Raw genomic sequence first — 24,753 nt, 5'->3', positions numbered from 1 at the left:
TTTCAGATGCCAGTATTTAAACCCTTTCAATGCAATAATTTTACCACCAGCCTTTGTCAAAATTTGTGGTGGTATTTTTTTGTGTTTTTTTTTTCCACTCATGTTCTTCACATATGAATAATAATAATAATCATAATAATAATAATAATAATATAACACACACAGATTGCAAGCATTGTAAATATATTTTATTTTTATATATAAGGAAGAATAATAGTAAAAGCCCCATGTAATTAAGTCCATGGTGCTAATTTCATGTAGTAAGGGTATATGAAGCATTATTTGTTCTGTAGACAGCTAAATTAATTTTTAGACCATGCCATGAACATTGTTTACAGCTATAACAGAGAGGTACATGATAATCAATATGTGGTAATACATTGCACGCACTTACACCCTGTTATATATTTGTATGTGTATGGCATTGTAATATTATCAGTACAGTCTAACTTAACAGTCCTTGTTTCGTATTTTTCTTCTTTACAACAAAAGCAATCAGTCTCCATTCCATAAAGATTTTCATCGTATCTGTAAAAAAAGTAAAGTTATTATATCATATGTCAAATAATTACAAGAATTTTTGTATTCATGAAACGTATTATGGGCATACAATGGATTTCAGACAATGAATTTTAATCCTGCCCTTTCCATTCAAACATAATTCAGGTCTTTTTTTATTCTGAAACAAAACATTTGTTGCCACTCACTCTCTGTCATGTTCTTTCTCTCTCTCTCATTCACACACTCTCTTAAAATGTCTCCCTATCTTCTCAGTGTCTCTACTGCACGTCTTCTTGTTCTCCACCCCATATCCCTCCTTTTCTTCCTGTTTTACGCCTTTTGATTCTTCTTTATTCTCTGGTGATCCGCTTCTTCTAATAATCCACTGTGCTACCCGGACTTCTTGGAGCACTTCCACATCAGGGACAACCTCCACCCTTAATTTTGTTTGTTTCATTTGAGCCCTTTCAAGTTTTAAGACATTTGTACAAATGAATTAAAATGAATGCACGAGTCTAGGATAATCTCTCATGTATCCAACTTGGTTAAATATAGATAAGGGATGGAATTATAAGTAAAACTGTTGTTCTTTAGACCTGAATGCAACCTGAGCGCTAGGAATTAAAATTCACATATTGCCCATGTATAGTAAGAACTTATACCCTAACTGTTAATGTAAATGCAGTGGCGGAACTACCGGGGTCGCAGGGGTCGCGACTGCGACCGGGCCCTGGAGTTCTGCCAGTCAGGGGGGGGCCCAAGGGGTGCCGAGCGGTTGCTGAAAACGACCGCTCGGCAACTCTTGGGCCCCCCTGACTGACAGAAATCCAGGATGCCTCTGCTCCCCGCTGCTGCCGCCGCCGCGCTGCCCAGAGTGCAGTGTTGGGAGCGTGAGGCGTTTGTCTCGGGTGCCGGCGCTTCACGCTGAATGCCGGCATATGACGGCATATGACGTCATATGCAGTGGTCAGTATCTATCAAAAGTGGTCTAAGAAAGGAAAAGCGGTAAATCGGCAACATGGTCATGGAGGGTCAAAGGGCTCATTGATGCATGTGAGAGGTGAAGGCTGGCCCGTGTGGTGAAATCCAAGAGTTAATGCTGGTTGTGATAGAAAGGTGTTAAAACACAGTGCATCGCAGTTTGTTGCCTAAGCCGCAGATCAGTCAGGGTGCCCATGCTGACCCCTGTCTACTGCCAAAAATGCCAACAATGGGCACATGAGCATAATAATTGGACCGCGGAGCAATGGAAGAAGGTTGTCTGGTTTGATGAATCATGTGGATGGCCGGGTGCATGTGTGTTTCTTACCTGCAGAACTCATGGCACCAGGATCCATCCATGGTGGCCCCACCTCGCAAATTACAGGACTTGGTGCCAGATACCAAAGCACACCTTTAGAGGTCTAGAGTAGTGCTTTTCTAGTGTGTGGTTACTTACACTTCTGTTGCTTGGCAATCACCACTACATTTTGTGATTGATATCATTCCCGAGCAGTTCTTGTGTTCTTGGAGATCATGCTGTATTTTTATTAAAGAAGGGGATGGTTTACATTTGGTGTCACCTGCACAAATGAAAAGAAACAGAAGGGTGAAACATGCAGGTTTTGTAGAAAACACTGTACCAAAAGGCATAGTGTAGTCCTTATTATAGGGATACTTCAGCCATTATATGCACATCTCATAGCCGAGTGGCCTTTTTTAAAAAAAATATATGTAAATTCTACATATGCATTTGCCTGACAACAAGCCTAGTGGGTAAGGGGCAATTGCCCTCCAAACTAGTCCTAATTTTTCAAACACAGACAGCTAAGGCCCGTTCTGGGAACGTTAGTTGACCTCTGTGGTGGTGGTGCTTCAGCTTGCAGCACCCAAATGTACATTGATAAGCAAGCACATACTTACAAGTATAGCAACATCCATTTTCATCATAGCTTCTTCTGTCCTAAAAATGAAGGCATTGAAATTTTTTTTTTACATACACACATGTATCTATGCGAAAGATATAGATGATAGATATATAGAGAGATAGATAGATAGATAATGGGTAGTTGTAAAAAATTTTATTGGATCTATGAAGCTAGGTTTCCTCCTTGCATTCCAGATTGTCACACTCCTGACACACTACTGCATGACTATAGACAATGGTGTTTTAGTATTCAGCAGGTCATCTGCTGCATAACCAGGGGGAAAATTGTTCCACTGGGCAGTCTGGCTCCTCGTCGTGTCAGTCTTCTATAGGCTGGTTTTGGAGATCTCCCATGTAACTCACCCGCGACCAATAGAGTCGCTTGCACCGACCTTTAACTCCGAACAACGAAACTTGGCCTGGGGAGGGAACAGGAGTTAAAGGTCCATTAGAGTGGCCCAATTGGTTGATGGCAGAGGAGGCCCCTACCGGCGACCAATAGAGTCGCTCGCACGGACCTTTAACCCTCGCGCTAACCTACGGCTTTCCGCTCCCGTTAACCCCTGTGATGCTGTGCAGAAAAGGTAGGCATTTCAAGTCTCTTTGGTATGATGCCCACATTGTATGTAGCATTAGTTGTTTCAGATGCTCTGTCTGAACTAACTACTGCCACTAGCCGTCATTTGGCTGCACACAATGATCCGAGGGCTCCCAATAGGATTCTAATGATTGCTGTAGAGGGGAACACCACAGGGGAACCTCCTGATTGCTGTGCTAGGGAGCCCTAACAAGTGGTGTTACCAGTAACATCCCAGCGGTTCCCCAGTGCTAATAGAGGAAAATGGGGATCTTTATACATTGTACACTAGAGAACAGTGCAAAAAAGTAAAATTCATGTAATAAAAAATAATAAAGTAAAACAGAAATCACATAGTATTTTTTTTTTTTAAACCCTCTCCCATCCCCTACAACGCTCCTAATAATAACAACAAAAAATGTCAATATACAAAAATATGCTTAGCTGACTTCTTTTTAGAAAAAAATATGGGGTAATTTGAATACAATGGAAGATACCACTGAACATAAAATATTTTTTACAGTCTTATTTCCTGACCAAGAAATGAAAAACAACATGCAATATCTTTGTGAAAAATAAAGTTGTCTGGAAGAGATTGGAGATAAAATGGCCCTACTAAAATGCCTTGGGTTCTCTTTCAGTAATACATAGTTTTATGAAGTTGCTATTGAAGTAGCTAGAGTTTATAGTAAAACAGAGTTTTAAAAAGGGATGTGCAACTATAATGTGCCCTATAATGGTCAAAATAGATTAAAATATTCTGCATATAGGGTAATTCTAATTCTAATTGCACCTAAAATAGTGCAATTTCATTAACAAATTTTGGGTAGTTTTTCTCATTTGCTCTAGCTGTGTACAACTTATATACCTGTAAAATTGTGTGGGTACATAAATTGAGTAAGAGGGGCATTGTGGATGAACATAGTAAACACAAGAAAATTGCTGCTGCTCTATAGTGGAAAAAAAAAGCCCTGGGCCTTTCGAAAGATAAATTCATACTATACCTCTGAACAAGTTAATTGATTTGGGCATGTGTTAACAGTCACTGACAAACCAGATAGCTCACAGGAATATGATACACATGGATAAGCTGGATCTCTAAAAGTAGCTCCAACCTAAAAAAATGAAAAGGTTGAGTATTAGAAATCTATTAAAAAAAACAATCTTTGTTCTAAGTATAAAATGTAATGTTGGAAATAGTTATTTAAAACTGCAAGTATAATGGGCTACAATATGTTTTTCCATGTATAAAATGTATCACAGTTTTAGTCAATTTTTTTTTAATGCTGAGCTACAAAATAATGTAGTTCAGCTGACAAAACAACCACTAATAAGCAGATGTATCCATCAATTTCATCTTTTTTAAGTATTTAAATCAATATTTATAACCTCTTTGTGCAGTAATATAACTTTTTTCTAATCCATATATACCGATCAGTCATAACATTATGATCACCTGCCTAATATTGTGTAGGTTCCCCTTTTTCCACCTAAACAGCCCTGACCCATAGAGACATGGACTCCACTAGATGTCTGAAGGTTTTCTGTGGTATCTGGTACCAAAATGTTAGCAACAGATCCATTAAGTCCTGTAAGTTGCCATGTGTTTAATAAAAATACAGCATGATCTCCAAAAACACAAGCACTGCTCGGGAATGATATCAATCACAAAATGTAGTGGTGATTGCCAAGCAACAGAAGCGTAAGTAACCACAAACTAGGAAAACACTATGCTAGACCTCTACAGGTGTGCTGTGGTATCTGGCACTGTCAGGGTCCACCCTGCCTGCCAGGACCATGCAATAACTATTTGAAATCATTAGTGGCCACCCTTCTCTCTTGGAAGCCCTGCCTGAGGGCTTTCAAGCCGTGTGCCCTGCCTGAGGGCTTCCAAGCCATGTGCCCTGCCTGAGGGCTTCCAAACCATGTGCCCTGCCTGAGGGCGTCCAAGCCATGAGCCCTGCCTGAGGGCTTCCAAGCCGTGTGTTCAGCCTGAGGGCTTCCAAGCCATGTGCCCTGCCTTTGCTACAGTTCCCCTGCCTTTGCTAAAGTTCCCCTGCCAGTGGGCTTCCTGCCATCTGCCCTCCCAGTGGGTTTTCTACTCCATGTGTTACGATTAACTGAATCCTGTTTAAGCTTTACTCCACTGTATATACCAGTCCTGTTCATGTTCATCAATACAATCTATTCTTGTATATCCGCCTGGTTTGAGACTGTTATCTCTTGTCTGTACTTACGTGTCTGTCGATATACATCTTGGAGTACAGACAGAGCCTCAGATATCCCCTGCAACTGGGCTCCTACCCGACCTGCTGGCCCTGGTCCTGAGAGGCACCAAGACGTTAGCAGCAGATCCTTTAAGTCCTGTAAGTTGTGAGGTGGGGCAACCATGGATGCATCCTGGTGCCATGAGTTCATGTAAGTGTAACCCAGTGCAGTTATTTTGTTTAATAACATTACAGCTGGGTTGTCATGGATACTGACCTTTCCTTCCAGCACCAGGTTACTTGTCTCCTCTGAGCCAATCAGTATCTCAATGGGACATATGTCAGTTTGCCTAAGCTAGGGAATGTTTCTCAGCCTATCAGAGGAGAGGGTCTAGGAAGAAACTTCTGGAAGAGCAGAGCTAAGCAGGGGAGTGAAGAAGGAAGAGAGACAGACTGCCCTCCCTGTAAGCAAGCCTGAAGTAAACCTGTTGCCTTTAGTGTGTGTACTGCTGACATCCAAGCAGTACACTGAAGTTGAAGTAGAAGTGTGCAGAGAATACAGCATGGTGCTGTATGTTCCTGAGTGAGAGTGAGAGACTGCAAGTACCCAGAGCGTCCAAGTCCTGCATCCTGTACCAGTGAGGTGAAAGCAGAGCTGCAGACAGACATCTGTGTGGGAAGACAGTTATACTCTCAGCCAGGAGGTTAAAGGGGCAACATCCCAGAGCTGCCTGAAGACACTAAGGAGAGGTACTTAACTAATATATATCAACATATATATACTTTTCTCCCCGGGTAGCGCTACCTGCATCAAGGGCCCCAACAGTGCACGAACAATGGGACATCTGGGTGGGAAGAACACCTACATTTGGGGTGGGGGAGCGGGTGTTGGCAGTTATCTGTGTTAAATATATATATATATTCTCAGGACTGTTCACCCACTGCTAGAACTGAACTGAATAGGCACAGCAGCTGGGTCTTTATATTATAATACCTGTTTATTTCAATATAGTCTATAAATAATTTGCATTTTAGTTGTGTGTGTTATTTTCTTGTGTGAAAGGGGCCATTTCTCAGTGGGTGGGTTCCCCTACTCAACATAGTACAAATCACTGAGTGGAGGCACTGCATAAAGAAAGAAGATGTCCCGATCTCCCAGCAATTGCGGAGGCTCAGGTTTCCTGTCACCAGCGTCACTGAAATTTGTAACTACCAGCCTGACAGCGGAGCAAGGTAAAAAAAAAGGGTTACAGGGGGCGTGGTTACCAGCCGACCAAGATGGCTGCCTAAGCCTTGAGCTCTGCAGGACCCTCTCCGTATTGTTTAAAAAACCACGTTTTATGCTACCATGGGCAAGCACACCAAGCTTCCCGGGACCCCGAAACCACAGGGGAGTAGGGATAAGCAACCTACCACCTCGGTGCGTGCGTTTTTCCACGCGGCCCAGGATCAAGATTCTCGGGACTCATTCCCCAAGATGGCGCCGTCACCCGCCAGTTCCCATGAGGAGGGAGCCGAAGACTCCTGTATTGACCCGCCGCTTCACGAACTCGCTCTGCAAGACGCTCTGCGTCGTCTCCCTACGAAATCGGAGATGATTCCTTTGATAGAGAAGGCTACGCAGGGCATACGTGACACTCTGGCTGAAATTAAAGCGGACGTGCAACAATTGGGCGACCGCGTGGCCGCTGTTGAGCATGACAATGCTAAGATCGTCACTACGGTTGATACTGTCACCTCTCAGATGTCGGACCAGACCACTACACTCCGGCTTCTCGCCCGCAAGATTGAGGACCTCGATAACCGAGGTCGTCGGAATAACCTACGCGTGCGGGGAGTTCCTGAATCGGTTCTTCCACCTGACATCACACTCACGCTCCAAAATATCTTCAATGACGCCCTGCAAAGGCCTGCTGATACCCAGATCCTTTTTGACAGGGCGCACCGAGCATTGCGGTCCAGGGGCGACGCTAACAGTCCTCCAAGGGATATCATCTGCCGCCTCCAGGACTTCCCCCTAAAGGAGAGTATCCTGAAAGCCTGTAGAATGCGGGTGAGTCTCACCTGGGATGGTAATCCCATCTCTATCTTCCCAGACCTGTCCCCAACTACGCTGCAGACCCGGCGCGTTCTCAAGCCCCTTACTACCGCTCTCAGGGAGGCCTCCATCCCCTACCAATGGGGGTTCCCCTTTGCCCTTATCGCCCGACGGGACGGCGACACTTTTGTGCTTCGGCAGGCTGCCGATGTCCCCCGCTTCCTGCAAGATCTTCACCTGCCGCACCTGGTTATCCCGGATTGGGAAGCCACCTGCCCGATATTAGCTCCGCTCCGTGATCCTGCTACGGATTGGTCCCCCAGGCCTCGTCGCAACAAGCGCCAGAAGTTGCCAGCCACCTAGGTTTTCCCATCATCTCTATCGACACCCCCTGGATGTCAGTCGGCTCTTCGTTATAGGATGACTACAGATGTCTTGCTTCGAGTGGACTATGTTGTACGTTTAAGGTGACTTTTTATTTGCCTTCAATTTTCTTTTTTTTTTTTTTTTTTTCTTTTTCTCGTTTACAGGTGTGAGTGCTCGGTATGCTTTTCACCTGCCGGTTTTTGCCTCCGAGCCTCTCTCGCATCCGCGCTTCTATTTAACTGTGCTGTCGCACTTTTACTTTAGTATTGTTCTTATTTTGCACCTTTTTATTGTACGTCGCTTTGGATGCAGGGTTATGGGTTATGTTGCCTGATCTTGATTTGTACTTCATGTATCTGTGCATCTCTCACTCATCGACTGCAACCTAGCCAGACAACTCATGCACCACACAGACATACCTGTTTTATTTTCTTTTTTCTCTTTTATTCCCTCCACCGTGCTCTTGGGGATTTCTTCTCCATACCCACGGGGATGTATGTCCTCATATAGAGTTGCACATCACACCACACGTTATGGCCGAGGGTTTCCAGGCACTCGTCCACTCTCTGTCCAGGGGGTTATATCTATCTCTATCTATATTACATGATCTTCACCGTCACACACATGCATTGTCCTACCTTGTGTTCCTTCTTTTTTCTCTTTTCCGTGGTTTTCTGTCTTCTCTCTTTTTACTTACGGAGAGGGTGCTCCTGCACCGCGTTATTTACCTCTCTTCTGTCTCTTTATTGCTTTCCTTCATTTCACCACTTTACACTTCTTTTTCCACGTTACCCCACCAGAGCCTACCCACCTTGCCCTACGGGGCTAGGTCTTAGGGTCTCGACCACTGGCATGGTCGCTTGGCTCACGATTCGATGTGTTTACATCGGGCACCTGTTTGCCCCACTTGGTTTTATTTTTATGGTTCATGGTTCTGTTCACTGTGTTTCTGTGGATGTACTCGTACTATGTGTATTGCTGCTTTCCTCCTGCCTATTAGAACCGTATGTCTGATACACTACTTAAATGTACTTCCCTCAATGTGAGGGGTTTAAATAAACCGCAGCAGAGGTCCCGACTGTTGTATGTATTACACTCTTTTCGGACCAAGATTGCCTTCTTGCAGGAGACACATTTTATACGCTCTAAGGAATTCAACTTCCGTGATCGCTATTTCCAGTCAGCATTTTTCTCTAGCTCCCCGCAGTCTAAGACGAAGGGTGTAGCCATACTGTTACATAAGTCTCTCCCCTTCCGGCTCCTTGACGTCTGGAGGGATGAGGAGGGCAGAGGTTTAATAGTCAAGGGTTTTCTGGGGATGCATAAAGTCTCACTAGCTACTGTGTATGCTCCTAATAAGGACCAGGTTCCCTTCCTGGTTAAATTCCTTTCTAAATTAGCAGACTTTCAGGAGGGCTTAACTATCTTTGGGGGAGATCTTAATATGGTCCTGGACCCCAGGCTCGACTGCTCTGTGGGGACTTCCCATATTTCATTTGTCAAAATTAAGCGGGTCAAGCGGCTGCTCCTCCTGACTCAGTTGGTGGATGCATGGCGGGCTCTCCACCCTTCCGCGCGTGACTACACTTTTTTCTCCCCTCCCCACAATCGGTATACCCGTATTGATGCATTGTTCCTTTCCCACCATCATCTCTCCTACCTCCATTCGGCTGACATTGGCTCTCAAACTATCAGTGACCATGCCCCGGTTCATATGACATTGCGTCTTCCCCTGCTTCCGCCTAGGGCTTGGTGTTGGCGCCTTAATGAAAATCTGATAGAGACCCCTACCTTTCTTCCTGACCTCACATCACACCTCCAACATTTTTTTGAGGAGAACGTGCTTCCGGATGCCCCTATCTCGATGGTCTGGGAGGCCCATAAGGCCGTCATTAGGGGACACCTTGTTAAGTTGGGCTCCCACCTTAAGAGACTTGCTCGGGCCGAGGTCTCTTCTTTGTCGTGCCGCATAGCGGAACTTGAGCTTCAACACAAGCTCTCGCTATCTGCAGAGGTCTTGGAGCAGCTTCAGGCACTGCGATCTCAACTTGCGACCCTCCTAGACTCCAAAACGCGGAGGAATTTCCTTCTCGCGAGGAAACATTTTTATGAGCTAGGCGATAGGCCTGGGAAACTACTTGCGCGTGCCCTGCGTGCTAAGAGGGTGGCCACGTATATCCCCAAGGTTAGAGATTCTAGGGGTGCCCTTCACCACACGACTAAAGATATAGCCGCGTGCTTTGTGGATTACTACCGTGAGCTGTACAATATTTCCCCGGGCCTTGAACCCGATGCGGCTACTGCTTCGCTTATGGATACCTATTTGGCTCGACACCTCCGCAAGCGCATCACTGATATACAGAGAGAGGACATTAATTCTCCCATTAGCCTGGAGGAGATAGAGGAGGCCCTTAAGTCATTCCTACAGGGGAAGAGTCCGGGACCGGACGGTTTTACTCCCTTATATTACAGGAAATTCTTCTCAGTTTTGGGTCCACACATGGTCACCCTCTTCAACTCGCTGGCTGTTGGAGGTCGACTTGACCCCCACTCCAATGCGGCTCACATTACGGTGATACCCAAGCCTGGCAAGGACTCTGAACTGTGCGGCAGTTACCGCCCGATCTCGCTGATCAACACTGATCTCAAGGTCCTTGCAAAAGTCTTGGCTCTCAGGCTTTCTCCACTCATTCCGGGCCTGATACATGGTGATCAGGTAGGCTTTGTCCCCGGGCGGGAGGCCAGAGACAACACCATTAAGGTGCTTGATCTCTTAGCGGTAGCTCAGTCACGACGTGCCCCTTTCCTCCTGGTCTCCTTTGATGCGGAGAAGGCCTTCGACAGAGTTTCGTGGGCCTTCCTGTTTAGGGTGTTGGAGGGGTTGGGGCTCGGCCCTCGCTTTCTCCATCAGGTGAGGGCCTTATATACCTTACCTTCGGCTTGTGTGAGGGTTAATGGTGTTCTTTCGGAACGCTTTCTGTTGACGAATGGCACGCGACAGGGTTGCCCCCTGTCACCCTTACTGTTTATACTCATGTTAGAGCCCTTGGCTAACGCCCTCCGTTCCAATCGTAATATAGCCGGCCTCTCGGTAGCTGGGGTTGAATACAAGCTTTCCATCTTCGCAGATGATATGCTTTGTATGCTCTCTGACCCCCTGAAGTCCCTCACGCATGTCACGGCTGAGCTCCAGCGATTCCACGCGGTCTCCCAGTACAAAATAAATATTCAGAAGTCGGAGATTTTGGGGTCCCATATACCTCCTTCCATAAAGGCTGCTATTCAATCACGTTTCCCCTTTAGATGGGTGGATAAGTGCCTGACTTACCTCGGTGTCCATATCCCTGCTGACCTCTCCTCCTTGGTTAGGGTTAATTTTGACCCGCTTCTGTCATCGGTTATCACTGATTTACGTCGCTGGTCTTTCCCGCATATCTCCTGGTTTGGCCGGGTGGGTGTTCTGAAAATGAACATTCTCCCAAGGTTTTTATATCTGGTTCAAACCCTCCCCGTTTACCTCCCTAGGTCGTATTTGAAGGCTTGGCGCAGGGCTTTTACCAAGTATGTGTGGTCGGGACACCCCCCCAGATTAGCTTTTAATTACCTGGTCCGCCCGAAGGATCGTGGCGGTCTGGGCCTCCCGGACATTGAGGGGTATTGGATAGCCTCCCATGCTCGTAGGGTGGTGGAGTGGACGGCGGGCACGTCTAAGCAGTGGGTTTGCATTGAAGACTCCTCCTTTGTGGCCGAGATTGCAGCCGTCCCCTGGCTGGAGGATCAGCACCGCCGTCCGTTGATACCCAATCACCCGACGCTTATGCCCACTTTGCGTGTCCTCCGGACCCATTTGATACGTATGGGTTGGCTGAGGTCCCCGAGTCCCCTTTATCCTGTCTCCTCCAACCCTGCCTTCCCCACAGGAATGGGTAGCAGTGTCATTCGGCGATTCTTGCCTGCTGGGACGAAGGTACTACGACTCCATCATTTGTTTCTTGACAATTCGTTACGGTCAGCTTCCTCCCTGGCGCAGGTCATCCCGGTGCCTTTTCACCTGCAATTCCTCCTCCACCAAATCAAGCATTTTCTCACAACGTTTTCTCCGGCCTTTGACCCTGCCGCCCCTTACTCCCCGTTTGAGATTATTTGTGCTGATGAGGGTCGCCATGCCCATCTTTTATCTACCATGTACAATCTGTATTTGACGCACCGCTCACAGACTAAACCTTATTTTTTCAGCCTATGGGAAAGGGACTTGAGTCTCTCGTTCGACGATGCTGACTGGGAAAAGATTGCCCTTCTCACCCATAAAGGGGCTATCTCCTCCAGGCTTCAAGAGTCCTCATACAAATTGCTTTCTAGGTGGTATCGGGTCCCAGCAGACCTACATAACTTTTTGCCCCACGTCCCGCCATGCTGTTGGAGATGTGGTTCTGGTATTGGCTCTTATCTCCATATATGGTGGGATTGTCCCCTGGTCAGGCCTTTTTGGCTCGCTGTTGCGGCAGTGATTCGGGAGGTTGCGGACCCTGATTTCCACCTCACCCCTGAGGGTGCTGTCCTCCACCACACGCGGTCGAGTCTGGGGTCCTTCAAACGCTCCCTGACCATTCAGCTCCTTAATGCCGCTAGGGCTACCATCCCTGGGTGTTGGAAGCAGCCTGTCTCTCCCCCACTCGGCGCCTGGTTGAAACGGGTTAACTTTCTCTGCCATATGGAGGATCTAGTGTCGTCCTCTAGGGGTTTGGGGTATAAGAATGGCCTGAAGTGGTTGCCGTGGAGGGAGTTCCTTAAGTCACCTACCTTTCAGAGGGTTCTGCCGGGTCTTCCTGGTTCTCCGCCGGTCCTGGATCCTCCTTGACCTACCTCGTGACTCTGTACTGTATGACCTGTATGGTCTTTCGCCGTTACCTATATCTCTTTTGCTACTGTGTACCTCTGCAGCCTGCTGTACTCTCAGTTTTTACGACATTACATCCACTTTTTTTATTTTTTTTTATTATTTTTTATTATTTTTTATTATTTTTTTTTGTTAATGTTTGGTTCTCTGTAAGTTTCGGCTCGGTATCGAGCTACTCAATTTCTCAGGTCGCGCCATTTATTGCGCCTTCCCTTGGCAGTGCTCTGAGGGATTGTTTTTTTTTTTGTGTGTGCTTTACCAATAACCCATGTACAGATTGTTTATATGTCCTATTGTTCTGATTGTGCCTGATGAGTAATGTACTGCATTTTTGGCACTCTGTACCATTCCATTGAATACTGCTCCTGGTATGTGCTCTTTATGATATGTGTGTCAATGGTATTTTTTTTCTATTTCAATAAACTGAGAATTGAGAAAAAAAAAAAAAAAAAAAAAGGGTTACAGATGGAGGCACTGCTGAGATGAGTTGGGACGTTAATAGAGTTATTAGTAGCATTTCGTACCCCAACTCCCTAGAAGTTCGGGAATGGGCACTGCGAAAATCTATTCCACCTAACCAGGCTGTGGCTATATGCAATATACCTCTTGCATTAAAAAGAAAAAGTTTTGATGATGCCATTCGACAGATACAAGGATTAGAGCATTTTCGTCTAGTACAGACCCGGAAGGATGAAACAGCAGGATTGGCTGTGGCTCTAGTAAGAGGCTATGGACCTCTGAACAAGGAAGATGGTCCTATGTGTATACAGTTGCCAGGGACACATATACCTGGCAGTCCTTTGATTTACGCTTATGAAAATAGCGACGATGACGGTGAAGTCAACGATGGGGACAATGACAACATTTTCAGCCCCGACTCTGATACCGAAATCCATAGTGACAGTGAGAGCGGTTGTGAAACTGTAAGGAAGCATCTTAAGCTGCCCACGCGAGACAGATCTCGAAAGAAGTATCATACCACCCCTGTTACTCAGAGAAATGAGACAAGTCCATCCTTAACTGAAGTACTGGCTCAGCTGTCTAAAAGTGTTGTACAAGCATCTCATGAACAGCACTACAGGAAGTTGAAAACCTTTTCCGGTGTTATGCCTGTGCCCACAGGTGAGGAGGATTTCTCTACCTGGAAAAGTAATGCAGTCCAGATGTTAGAAGAGTGGACCTGTGTTGAGAATGTTAAACGTCAACGAATCATTGAAGGTTTGAAAACTCCAGCATTGGAATTAGTGAGACATCATCTCTTGCTATACCCTGACTCAACAGCCAATGATATTATTGAGGTGTTGAATGAAGTCTATGGAGATGATGATACAGAGGATGAACTACGTACTCAGTACTATAATACCATCCAGAAAGAAAAGGAGAAACTCCCTGCTTATTTGGTTCGCTTAGAGTTGATATTAGGTAAGCTGTTTGAAAAGAAGATAATTTCTCGAGGTGAAATTGATGCATACAGAAGAAAACAAGTACTTAGAGGGACTCGTTCACAGGATAATAGAGTTATGTCCTTAACTGCTCTGTTGCGATCTAGAGGTCCCCTTAGCTTTCCAGATCTAATAAAGGAGGCTAAAGCCATTGAGAAGGAATTCTCCTATGCAGCTAGCCAAAAGGGAATTGACACCAAAGCCTCTGGAAAGGAAGAACGGAAAACTGAGTTCAAGGAAAAGAAAGTGGATGCTCAACCCAAAGACTCAGAGAAGACTCCTAGAGCGTGGCCACAGCCCGAGATGAGGAGAGAATTTAAGTGTTTCAACTGTGGACAAAAGGGACATCTGCTAAGTAAATGCCCTCTTAAGGCTGGTTCTGCTAATGTAGAAGTCCTAACTATTGAACAGAGTCCTGCAGAGCTTAAATATCAGAGGAAGAAGAAGCAAAGGAAGCAAAGGAAAAAGCTACCTAGTAAAAGTAATGATGAACTGTCTACAGATATTAGGATAGGCCCAAAGTCTCTCATATCTCTTATGGTTGAAGGGATTCATGCCTCAGCATTGCTGGACACAGGCTCCCAAGTAACTATAATTTTCCGTCCATTCTACGATGAGCATCTAAGCCATTTACCTATCTTGCCAGCAGATGATGTCAAGTTGTGGGGGTTGAGTTCCCAGGCTTATCCTGTCGAAGGAGTCGTCAAGGTGCAGATTGTGATTCCTCAGCTGGACACTGGAATGGTGTATCCTATGGATGTTGAAGCCTTAGTGTGTCCAAACCTAGGTCGGCCTGGTATTCCCATTATACTTGGGACGAACACTCACATGGTTCGAGGTCTGTTGCAAACCTACCTTAAGGAAGTGGGAGATGTCTATATGAAAAGGATGGAAGAACTAGAACCAGCTCTGAGACAAGAATGTCATAAATTGGCTCTTGAGACCCAAACTGGACAGTTTCATTATTGGGGCCCCCAACCTGTTTCTCTAAAGCCTGGAGAAATTAAGTCTGTTACAGCTGTTGCAGTCTTGGGAGAAGGTATGTTTTCTGGGGATTGTCAGTTCTGCCTGGAATCCCTTCCTGAGGAAGACTCCATTAAAGGTTGGACTATTATGCCAGAAGTGAAAGACTGGAGAAGTCAGAAGATCGACATATTTGCAGTAACTGTCTTCAATCGATCTGCTACTGATATTTGTATAGATCATTGTCAGCAGTTGGGAGTTATCCACCTTCTGGAAGAGATAACCCCTCTCACGATGCTGACAGTAAATTGTGAAGAAAATTCTTCCAGAGACCTAAAGTTCAATCTGGATGGGTCCCACCTATCCCCAGAATGGACAGAGAGACTGTTGAAGGCTCTTAGATCCCGAGAAGGGGCCTTCTCTACAGGAGATATGGATGTGGGCTGTGCCAAAAGTGCCCAGCATAGCATTAGGCTGAATGATCCTGCTCCCTTTCGTGAGAGATCCCGACGAATTGCTCCTCGAGATATTGAAGATGTGAGAAACATACTTCAAGAAATGGAAGAGGCTGGAATTATTTGTGAGTCCAGAAGTCAGTATGCTTCTCCCATAGTCGTGGTGAGAAAGAAGAATGGTTCAGTGCGCCTGTGCATTGATTATCGCACATTGAATAAGAGAACTATCCTTGATCAGTATACACTGCCAAGGATAGAAGACCTCCTGAATGCCTTAACCGGGAGCAAGTGGTTTAGTGTCTTAGATCTACGGTCTGGATACTATCAAGTGCCTATGAGAGAAGAAGATCAGCAGAAGACTGCATTCATTTGTCCCTTGGGGTTTTTCCAATTTACCCGTATGCCACAAGGTGTAACCGGAGCTCCAGCCACTTTTCAACGACTAATGGAGAAGACATTAGGGGATCTGAATCCAAGGGAGTGTCTGGTCTACCTGGATGACATAATTGTATTTGGAAAGAATCCCGAAGAGCATGAAAAGCGGCTGCTGAAAGTGTTAGATCGTTTACAGGCTGAAGGTCTCAAACTTTCATTAGATAAGTGCAAATTTGCTCAGAATTCAGTTACATATGTTGGACACATCGTATCCGCTGAAGGAGTGGCCACAGACCCTGCCAAAATTGAAGCAGTTGTTAACTGGCCCAAACCAAGTAACATTGAGGAGTTGCGTTCTTTCTTGGGATTTTGTGGCTATTACCGGCGTTTTGTGGAAGGCTACTCCAAGATAGCCCGAAGTCTCCACAATCTTCTGCAAGTGGAACCTGTTAAAAAGGGGCGCAAAATTCGTCACCCCAAAGACCCTATTGGGGAAAAGTGGACTTCAGAGTGTGAAGAGGCTTTTCAGCTTCTTAAACAGAAGATGACTGAGGCGCCCGTTCTAGCTTATGCTGATCCTGACAAGCCATATGTTTTACACGTGGATGCGAGTTTGGAAGGACTTGGGGGTGTCCTACACCAACCATATCCTGAAGGGCTTAGGCCAGTGGCCTATATCAGTCGGAGTTTAACCGGAAGTGAGAAGAATTATCCAGTACATAAATTAGAGTTCCTTGCCCTTAAGTGGGCTATTGTGGAGAAGTTGCATGATTACTTGTATGGTGTTAAGTTTGAGGTGCGAACTGACAACAATCCTCTCACTTACATTTTGACTACAGCCAAGTTGGATGCTACAGGTCATCGGTGGTTAGCTGCGTTATCCAATTATGAGTTTTCATTGAAATACAAGGCAGGACCAACGAATGTGGGGGCTGATGCTCTATCTAGACGACCTGGATTGCCTGCAGTGAAAGATGAAGAGGAGTGGGTTGAGATCCCTGGCCCAGGAGTCAGAGCCCTTTGCCAAACCTCAACAGTGGAAAATGAGTGGGTAAATTTCTCAGAGTTGCGGTGTATAGACTCTCTCAGCTGTACGCCTGAAGCCATTCCAGAGGCTATGTGCCTTCCAGCCAAAATTCCCCTGTGGTCCATGATTCGAATAGAGGAAAAGCAAAAAGCCCAGAACCAAGATCCTGTAGTTGGTCGTTTGTTAAGAGCTGTGAAGACTAATAATCTTAAGCTTTTGAATGATTTACCCGCTGAGCTACAACAACAGTTTAAGAAGGAGTGGCGTCGATTCCATATTGAAAATAAACTCCTGTATCGTATTATACAATACCATGATCATCCTGGCAGGAAACAATTAGTCCTACCTCAAAGGTATAGAGGGATGGTCCTGAGGTCTCTTCATGACCACCATGGCCACTTAGGAGTAGACAAAACCTTTGGGTTGATACGAGATCGCTTCTACTGGCCTGGAATGAGAGAATCTGTAGAGCTGTATTGCCGGAGGTGCAGAAGATGCATCCAGAGGAAGACCCTACCTACCAGAGCTGCACCCATGGGCCACCTTAGGAGTTCGGGCCCCATGGATTTAGTCTGCATGGATTTTCTCTGCATAGAAGCCGATTCTACTGGCACCAGCAATGTTTTGGTGATTACTGATCATTTCACCAGGTACGCCCAAGCATACCCAACAAAAGATCAGAAAGCTGCCACTGTTGCTAAAGTATTATGGCAAAAGTTCTTTGTACATTATGGGTTCCCAAACCGGCTGCACTCCGATCAAGGTAGAGATTTTGAAAGTAAGCTTATTCATGAGATGTTGAAGCTACTTCAGATTGAAAAGTCTAGAACGACCCCATACCACCCTGAGGGAGATGCTCTTCCTGAGAGGTTCAACCGAACGCTGCTTAATATGTTAGGGACACTTAAAGATTGTGAGAAAAGGTCCTGGAGTCGGCATGTAGAAGCGATGGTTCATGCATACAATTGTACACGGCATGAATCCACTGGCTTCTCCCCATATTTTTTGATGTTTGGAAGAGAAGCAAGATTGCCCATTGACATCCGTCTGGGAGTGTCCTCAGATGGAATGAACCATGGATCTCACTACCGATATGTCAGGCAATTAAAGGAGAACTTACAAAAGGCTTATGGGTTGGCTGAGCAGGCCACAGCCAAGCTGAATGAAGATAACAAGCAAAGGTATGATACTAAAGTACGTTATAAGGACATTCAGCCTGGAGACAAAGTCCTACTGAGAAATTTAGGCATTCCAGGAAAACACAAGTTGGCTGACCGTTGGAAAGACATCTTGTTTGAAGTTGTTTCCAAGATCCCAGGGATTCCCGTGTACAGAATCAAGGGGCCTGAAGGCCGGATAAAGGCATGGCACAGGAATCACTTATTACCTGTGGCTTTTCCTGAAAATAGTCAGAGTAATGGAAATGAGGGCCCTAGTATGCAACCTCCATCAACAATTGACCCTGGAGAAGGTTCTAGTGGAGTTGTTCCTGTTAGCAGAGGAGCTGCTGAATCTGGCTGTGAACAAGACTGGTGGACTTTACCCCAACCTTCTGTCCACGATTCTCCTCCAAATTGTCTGAATCCTGAAAGCCCTAGCTTTGTCCCAGGTTCCTCTGAAAGAGACTTAAGTACTATGGGAGAACCAGAGCCTCAAGCGACTGGACCCCTCCCCAACAGTGCAAGGGGAAGACCTTGTGCTGAAGATACCAGAGGACTTCCTCAGAGGAATCTGGGTCGCAGCAGGAGAAATAGAAGGCCACCGAGGTTTCTAACATATGACAACATTGGGGAACCCACCTACTTTCAATCCCAACCCATGTACAATAAATTGATAAATGTGTTGCACGCTCTAACCGAAATTCTTGGTGAGAGTGCTTTACTGTTCTAAGTCGCTGTTCGTGTATCACGCACCATGTTGTGTTTTACTGTTTTATACTTTGTTAAGATGTTCTGTTCCTGCCAGTGGGAGGCAGGATATTTTTTTTTCGAGGTGGAGGGTGTAACCCAGTGCAGTTATTTTGTTTAATAACATTACAGCTGGGTTGTCATGGATACTGACCTTTCCTTCCAGCACCAGGTTACTTGTCTCCTCTGAGCCAATCAGTATCTCAATGGGACATATGTCAGTTTGCCTAAGCTAGGGAATGTTTCTCAGCCTATCAGAGGAGAGGGTCTAGGAAGAAACTTCTGGAAGAGCAGAGCTAAGCAGGGGAGTGAAGAAGGAAGAGAGACAGACTGCCCTCCCTGTAAGCAAGCCTGAAGTAAACCTGTTGCCTTTAGTGTGTGTACTGCTGACATCCAAGCAGTACACTGAAGTTGAAGTAGAAGTGTGCAGAGAATACAGCATGGTGCTGTATGTTCCTGAGTGAGAGTGAGAGACTGCAAGTACCCAGAGCGTCCAAGTCCTGCATCCTGTACCAGTGAGGTGAAAGCAGAGCTGCAGACAGACATCTGTGTGGGAAGACAGTTATACTCTCAGCCAGGAGGTTAAAGGGGCAACATCCCAGAGCTGCCTGAAGACACTAAGGAGAGGTACTTAACTAATATATATCAACATATATATACTTTTCTCCCCGGGTAGCGCTACCTGCATCAAGGGCCCCAACAGTGCACGAACAATGGGACATCTGGGTGGGAAGAACACCTACATTTGGGGTGGGGGAGCGGGTGTTGGCAGTTATCTGTGTTAAATATATATATATATTCTCAGGACTGTTCACCCACTGCTAGAACTGAACTGAATAGGCACAGCAGCTGGGTCTTTATATTATAATACCTGTTTATTTCAATATAGTCTATAAATAATTTGCATTTTAGTTGTGTGTGTTATTTTCTTGTGTGAAAGGGGCCATTTCTCAGTGGGTGGGTTCCCCTACTCAACATAGTACAAATCACTGAGTGGAGGCACTGCATAAAGAAAGAAGATGTCCCGATCTCCCAGCAATTGCGGAGGCTCAGGTTTCCTGTCACCAGCGTCACTGAAATTTGTAACTACCAGCCTGACAGCGGAGCAAGGTAAAAAAAAGGGTTACATAAGCAACAGACGCACCCGGCCATCCACGTGATGTAAAAGAAAACATGATTCATCAGACCATACCACCTTCTTCCATTGCTGTGTGGTCCAGTTCTTATGCTCACGTGCCCATTGCAGGCGCTTTCAGCAGGGGACAGGGGTCAGCATGGGCACCCTCGCTTCTGCTAAGCAGCCTCATACGCAATTTGACCACGCGGGCCAGTCTTCACCCCTCACATGCATCAATGAGACATGACTGCTCATGACCTTGTCGCAGGTTCACTGCTTTTCCTTCCTTGGACCACTTTTGATTGGTACTGACCACTGCAGAGCGGGAACACTCCACAAAAGCTGCAATTTTGGAGATGCTCTGACTGAGTTGTCTAGCCATCACAATTTGGCCCTTGTCAAAGTCCCCCAGGTACTTGTGCTTGCCAATTTTCCTGCTTCTAACACATCAGCTTTGAGGAGGAAATGTTCACTTGCTGCCTAATACATTCCACTAACTGACAGGTGCCACGAGAACAAGATTGTCAGTGTTATTGACCTGTCAGTGGTCATTATGTTATGGCTGATCGGTGTATATAAATATATATATATATATATATATATATACGGTGGGGCAAAAAAGTATTTAGTCAGCCACCAATTGTGCAATTTCTCCCACTCCCACAAAGATGAGAGAGGCCTGTAATTTTCACCATAGGTACACTTCAACTATGAGAGACAGAATGAGACAACAAAGTCCATAAATCACATTGTCTGATTTTTAAAGAATTTATTTGCAAATTATGGTGGAAAATAAGTATTTGGTCAATAACAAAAGGTAATATCAATACTTTGTTATATACCCTTTGTTGGCAATGACAGAGGTTAAACGTTTTCTGTAAGTCTTCACAAGGTTTTCACACACACTGTTGCTGGTATTTTGGACCATTCCTCCATGCAGATCTAGAGCAGTGATGTTTTGGGGCTGTCGCTGGGCAACACGGACTTTCAACTCCCTCCAAAGGTTTTCTATGGGGTTGAGATCTGGAGACTGGCTAAGCCACTGCAGGACCTTGAAATGCTTCTTACGAAGCCACTCCTTCGTTGCCCGGGCGATGTGTTTGGGATCATTGTCATGCTGAAAGATCCAGGCATCTTCAATGCCCTTGCTGATGGAAGGAGGTTTTCACTCAAAATCTCACGATACATGGCCCCATTCATTCTTTCCTTTACACGGATTAGTCGTCCTGGTCCCTTTGCAGAAAAACAGCCCCAAAGCATGATGTTTCCAACCCCATGCTTCACCGTAGGTATGGTGTTCTTTGGATGCAACTCAGCATTCTTTCTCCTCCAAACACGACGAGTTGAGTTTCTACCAAAAAGTTCTACCTTGGTTTCATCTGACCATATGACATTCGCCCAATCCTCTTCTGGATCATCCTAATGCTCTCTAGCAAACTTCAGATGGGCCCAGACATGTACTGGCTTAAGCAGGGGGACACGTCTGGCACTGCACGATTTGAGTCCCTGGCGGCGTAGTGTGTTACTGATGGTAGCCTTTGTTACTTTGGTCCCAGCTCTCTGCAGGTCATTCACTAGGTCCCCCCGTGTGGTTCTGGGATTTTTGGTCACCGTTCTTGTGATCATTTTGACACCACGGGGTGAGATCTTGCGTGGAGCCCCAGATTGAGGGAGATTATCAGTGGTCCTGTATGTCTTCCATTTTCGAATAATTGCTCCCACAGTTGATTTCTTCACACCAATCTGCTTGCCTATTGCAGATTCAGTCTTCCCAGCCTGGTGCAGGTCTACAATTTTGTTTCTGGTGTCCTTTGACAGCTCTTTGGTTTTGGCCATAGTGGGTTTGGAGTGTGACTGTTTGAGGTTGTGGACAGGTGTCTTTTATACTGATAACAAGTTCAAACAGGTGCCATTAATACAGGGAACGAGTGGAGGACAGAGGAGACTCTTAAAGAAGATGTTACAGGTCTGTGAGAGCCAGATATCTTGCTTGTTTGTAGGTGACCAAATACTTATTTTACCGAGGAATTTACTAATGAATTCATTAGAAATCCTACAATGTGATTTCCTGTATTCTTTCTCCCCATTCTGTCTCTCATAGTTGAAGTGTACCTATGGTGAAAATTACAGGCCTCTCTCTCATCTTTGTAAGTGGGAGAACTTGCCCAATTGGTAGCTGACTAAATACTTTTTTGCCCTACTGTATGTATATATATATATATATATAGATATATATATAATGTAACTTACATAATTATTTTAATGGCTTTGTCATCAAGTAAACAAGCAAAACATGTGGAAGAATAATAATATCTTTCCTTATGTTTTCAAAAGCTTAAATGAATGCGCCCGTTGTCCTACACAAATGATGGCTGAGAAGGGGGAAATGCTTAATTTTTTCTACAGCCTTTAGTTTTTTCATTTTTTATGTTTTACTTTCAATTTTGCATATTACCACCAAGAATTCTAAAGTAACAAGGATTTGAGGCGACATTTATACCTATCTGTGCTCATTTTATGTATTTCTAGAATACTTTTTGGTTATAGACATAGGTTGTTAATGCTTATTGAGTAAGTTGTTGGCTTTTTCGTGGGTCTCACGATTTGATCATTTGACAAACTGAAGTGTTTACGTGAAATTATTTAATTTGATGAATCAAAAATGTAATTATTTGTTTCATTAAATAATTGTCATGAATAGTATACAATTTCAAAAACAGAAGGGGTTAAATGTTTAACTGTATAAATTGAGACACTATCTGCTTTATAAATTATATTGAAAGTCCTAGTACATCTAAATGTGTTACCTCATACTCTGTGTGATTAAATCGACAGGTCACTGGCACTGTTAAAAGAAAAATGTTATTAAAATATATCCATAGTGAGGGTTTATTGTGCAAATTAATGTTTTAGTGATTCCTTTAATTAATTTAAACATAAACATATGTTATTCCATGATTATATCTATTGTATAGTACACATGTATCTTTTGTATGGTTACATTATTTTTATCTTATGTTAACAGAAAATGTTTGCCAAATATCCATAATAATAGAGGGAAAAAATAGGTGTGTATATATAAAAATGTATTCAGCATGTATATATATATATATTTTTTTTTTTTTTAAATCTAATAACAAACATGGTGGGAGTTCCTCTGTAAAGCAGAGTCTTTTAAACTAGATTCTAACCATGTCTCCTGTCTGTTTAAGATAAAATGAATGTATTCTGAGGCAATAATGGTTCTTACACAAAATATGTGCTGCTCATTAAAACATAATTATAATTTGGATACATACCACAGTGTCCACAACATGATTTTCCTGAATTTAAAGATGGCTTGTCGAATACTATTCTTTCATTTTCGTTACAGGCTATGTCTTGCTCACATGGATACGGAAAACACTCCATCTGTCCTGTTTTTCCATTACATTTGCAAACTTCACAGCCTATAGACCACATATCACCATGCTGCACACAAAGCACAACCATTAGAAATATATTTTGTGGTTTGTCGTTTGCACCTTCATGATGTTCCATGCTGTCATGAAATCAATGAGCTTTAAAGCCTACTAAAACATGGCATGGAAAGGTATATGGGTAAAGTGTACTCTGGTGATCAAGTGCCTCACAACAGAGGAAATGCCTGAGCGTGCCAATGTCATGTGATTGCTGTGATTTACAGCATATCACAGAAGAGCGACCACTGTTAGGGGTTAAAATGAGAGCTAAATGTTAATCAAATTAAAGTATAAAATACTTACATATAATATACCTCCAGATGGTCCACAGCATACTGTTAAAATGTACAATTTATAAGAATGGATCTATTAAATAGTAAGAGCACGTTTAACGCTAACAATGACACTATAACATAAGTTGAACATTTCAGGTATTTTATAACTAGTTTAAATATTTAAGACTAAAACAAAGTGGAGATTTGTTAAAATATATTTGTGTTTTATATATTCCAAGGGATTGATTCTTGTGCATCTACTATCTAACTCAGAAATCCAATCTAGCTACAAGAATACCCTTGTGAGAATTGTGTGGTTACAGGTGGATGGAGGAGCATCAATTGATCTGTGGTATATTTGTCTTGGGCATACTTTTGATGGGTTCTAGTTTTTTTTTTCCCAAACATTTGACATTAGGAAACAAATTGTATCTATTGTGCTAAAAACTGCTCATAAAATGATATTAAGTCAGACTATATAATTATGTTCTTTCACAAATCACTTACCATTCTGACCTGGTGATGTAGTAATGGAGGTACCTTTAAAATGCAAAAAGTACATTTTTATTTTTAGATTAAAAATAATAATTTTTGCAGCAGACATTTTAAAATACAGAAGACATTAGCATTAGTTCTTTAATTAGTATTTTGATAAATCTACAAAAGTAGAAATAATATTATTTTAGAAAATATAAGGTTTATTCTCAAAGAAAAAAAGGAAAAATGACTAATACAAATATATATATAGGTTTTAATAATCTCTTGACAAATGTCTTTAAAGCGGAAGTCCCTCTTGAAGTATTATAACTGCTCAATCATAAAAAACAAAGGCATAATATTAAAGTGATGTGAATCTTTACCTATGGTAGGCTTTGCCTGTATTACTGGTCCAGCTACTATTAATAATATTTATAGAAGTGTGCTTATTTGGTTATTTTTTCATGTGTATGTAATATTGCTACATGATTGTGCAGTTTCCTGCTATTAATTCTCTGCCAATATACCTACGTTTTTTATGTAAAGGATTTATTTAATGGTTGCTTTTATTTCATTTTTCTTGTAAAATAAAAGATTTTTATATTGATCCCAAATTTTGGACTGCAATTTTTTATTTCCTTAAAATCAGAGCGCTGTCGACTTTTGTTTTCAAAAGTTAGGATATTGTCAACACAGAGATAAGCAACACTGATTAATTGAGCAGCAACTGAATATCAATAGCTAATTGAAAAACAATTATCT

At 43.8% G+C, this 24,753-nt stretch overlaps 1 protein-coding gene across 1 annotated transcript; it reads right to left on the bottom strand.

Annotated features, from left to right (window-relative positions):
- Positions 1-1,935: 1,935 nt before the first annotated feature.
- On the bottom strand, positions 1,936-23,318 carry LOC128491379 (integumentary mucin B.1-like). Its single transcript, XM_053463703.1, has 5 exons — positions 23,078-23,318; positions 22,586-22,623; positions 3,989-4,099; positions 2,404-2,443; positions 1,936-2,063 (listed from the first exon to the last, which is right to left on the bottom strand). Exons 1-5 carry the CDS (start codon positions 23,316-23,318, stop codon positions 1,936-1,938), a joined length of 558 nt encoding a protein of 185 aa, XP_053319678.1.
- Positions 23,319-24,753: the final 1,435 nt, after the last annotated feature.

The sequence above is a fragment of the Spea bombifrons genome, chromosome 4, assembly GCF_027358695.1.
Source record: "Spea bombifrons isolate aSpeBom1 chromosome 4, aSpeBom1.2.pri, whole genome shotgun sequence".
NCBI lineage: Eukaryota > Metazoa > Chordata > Amphibia > Anura > Pelobatidae > Spea > Spea bombifrons.
Note: the sequence above shows the minus strand (reverse complement) of the source record. Positions and strands in the feature narration are given on the sequence as shown.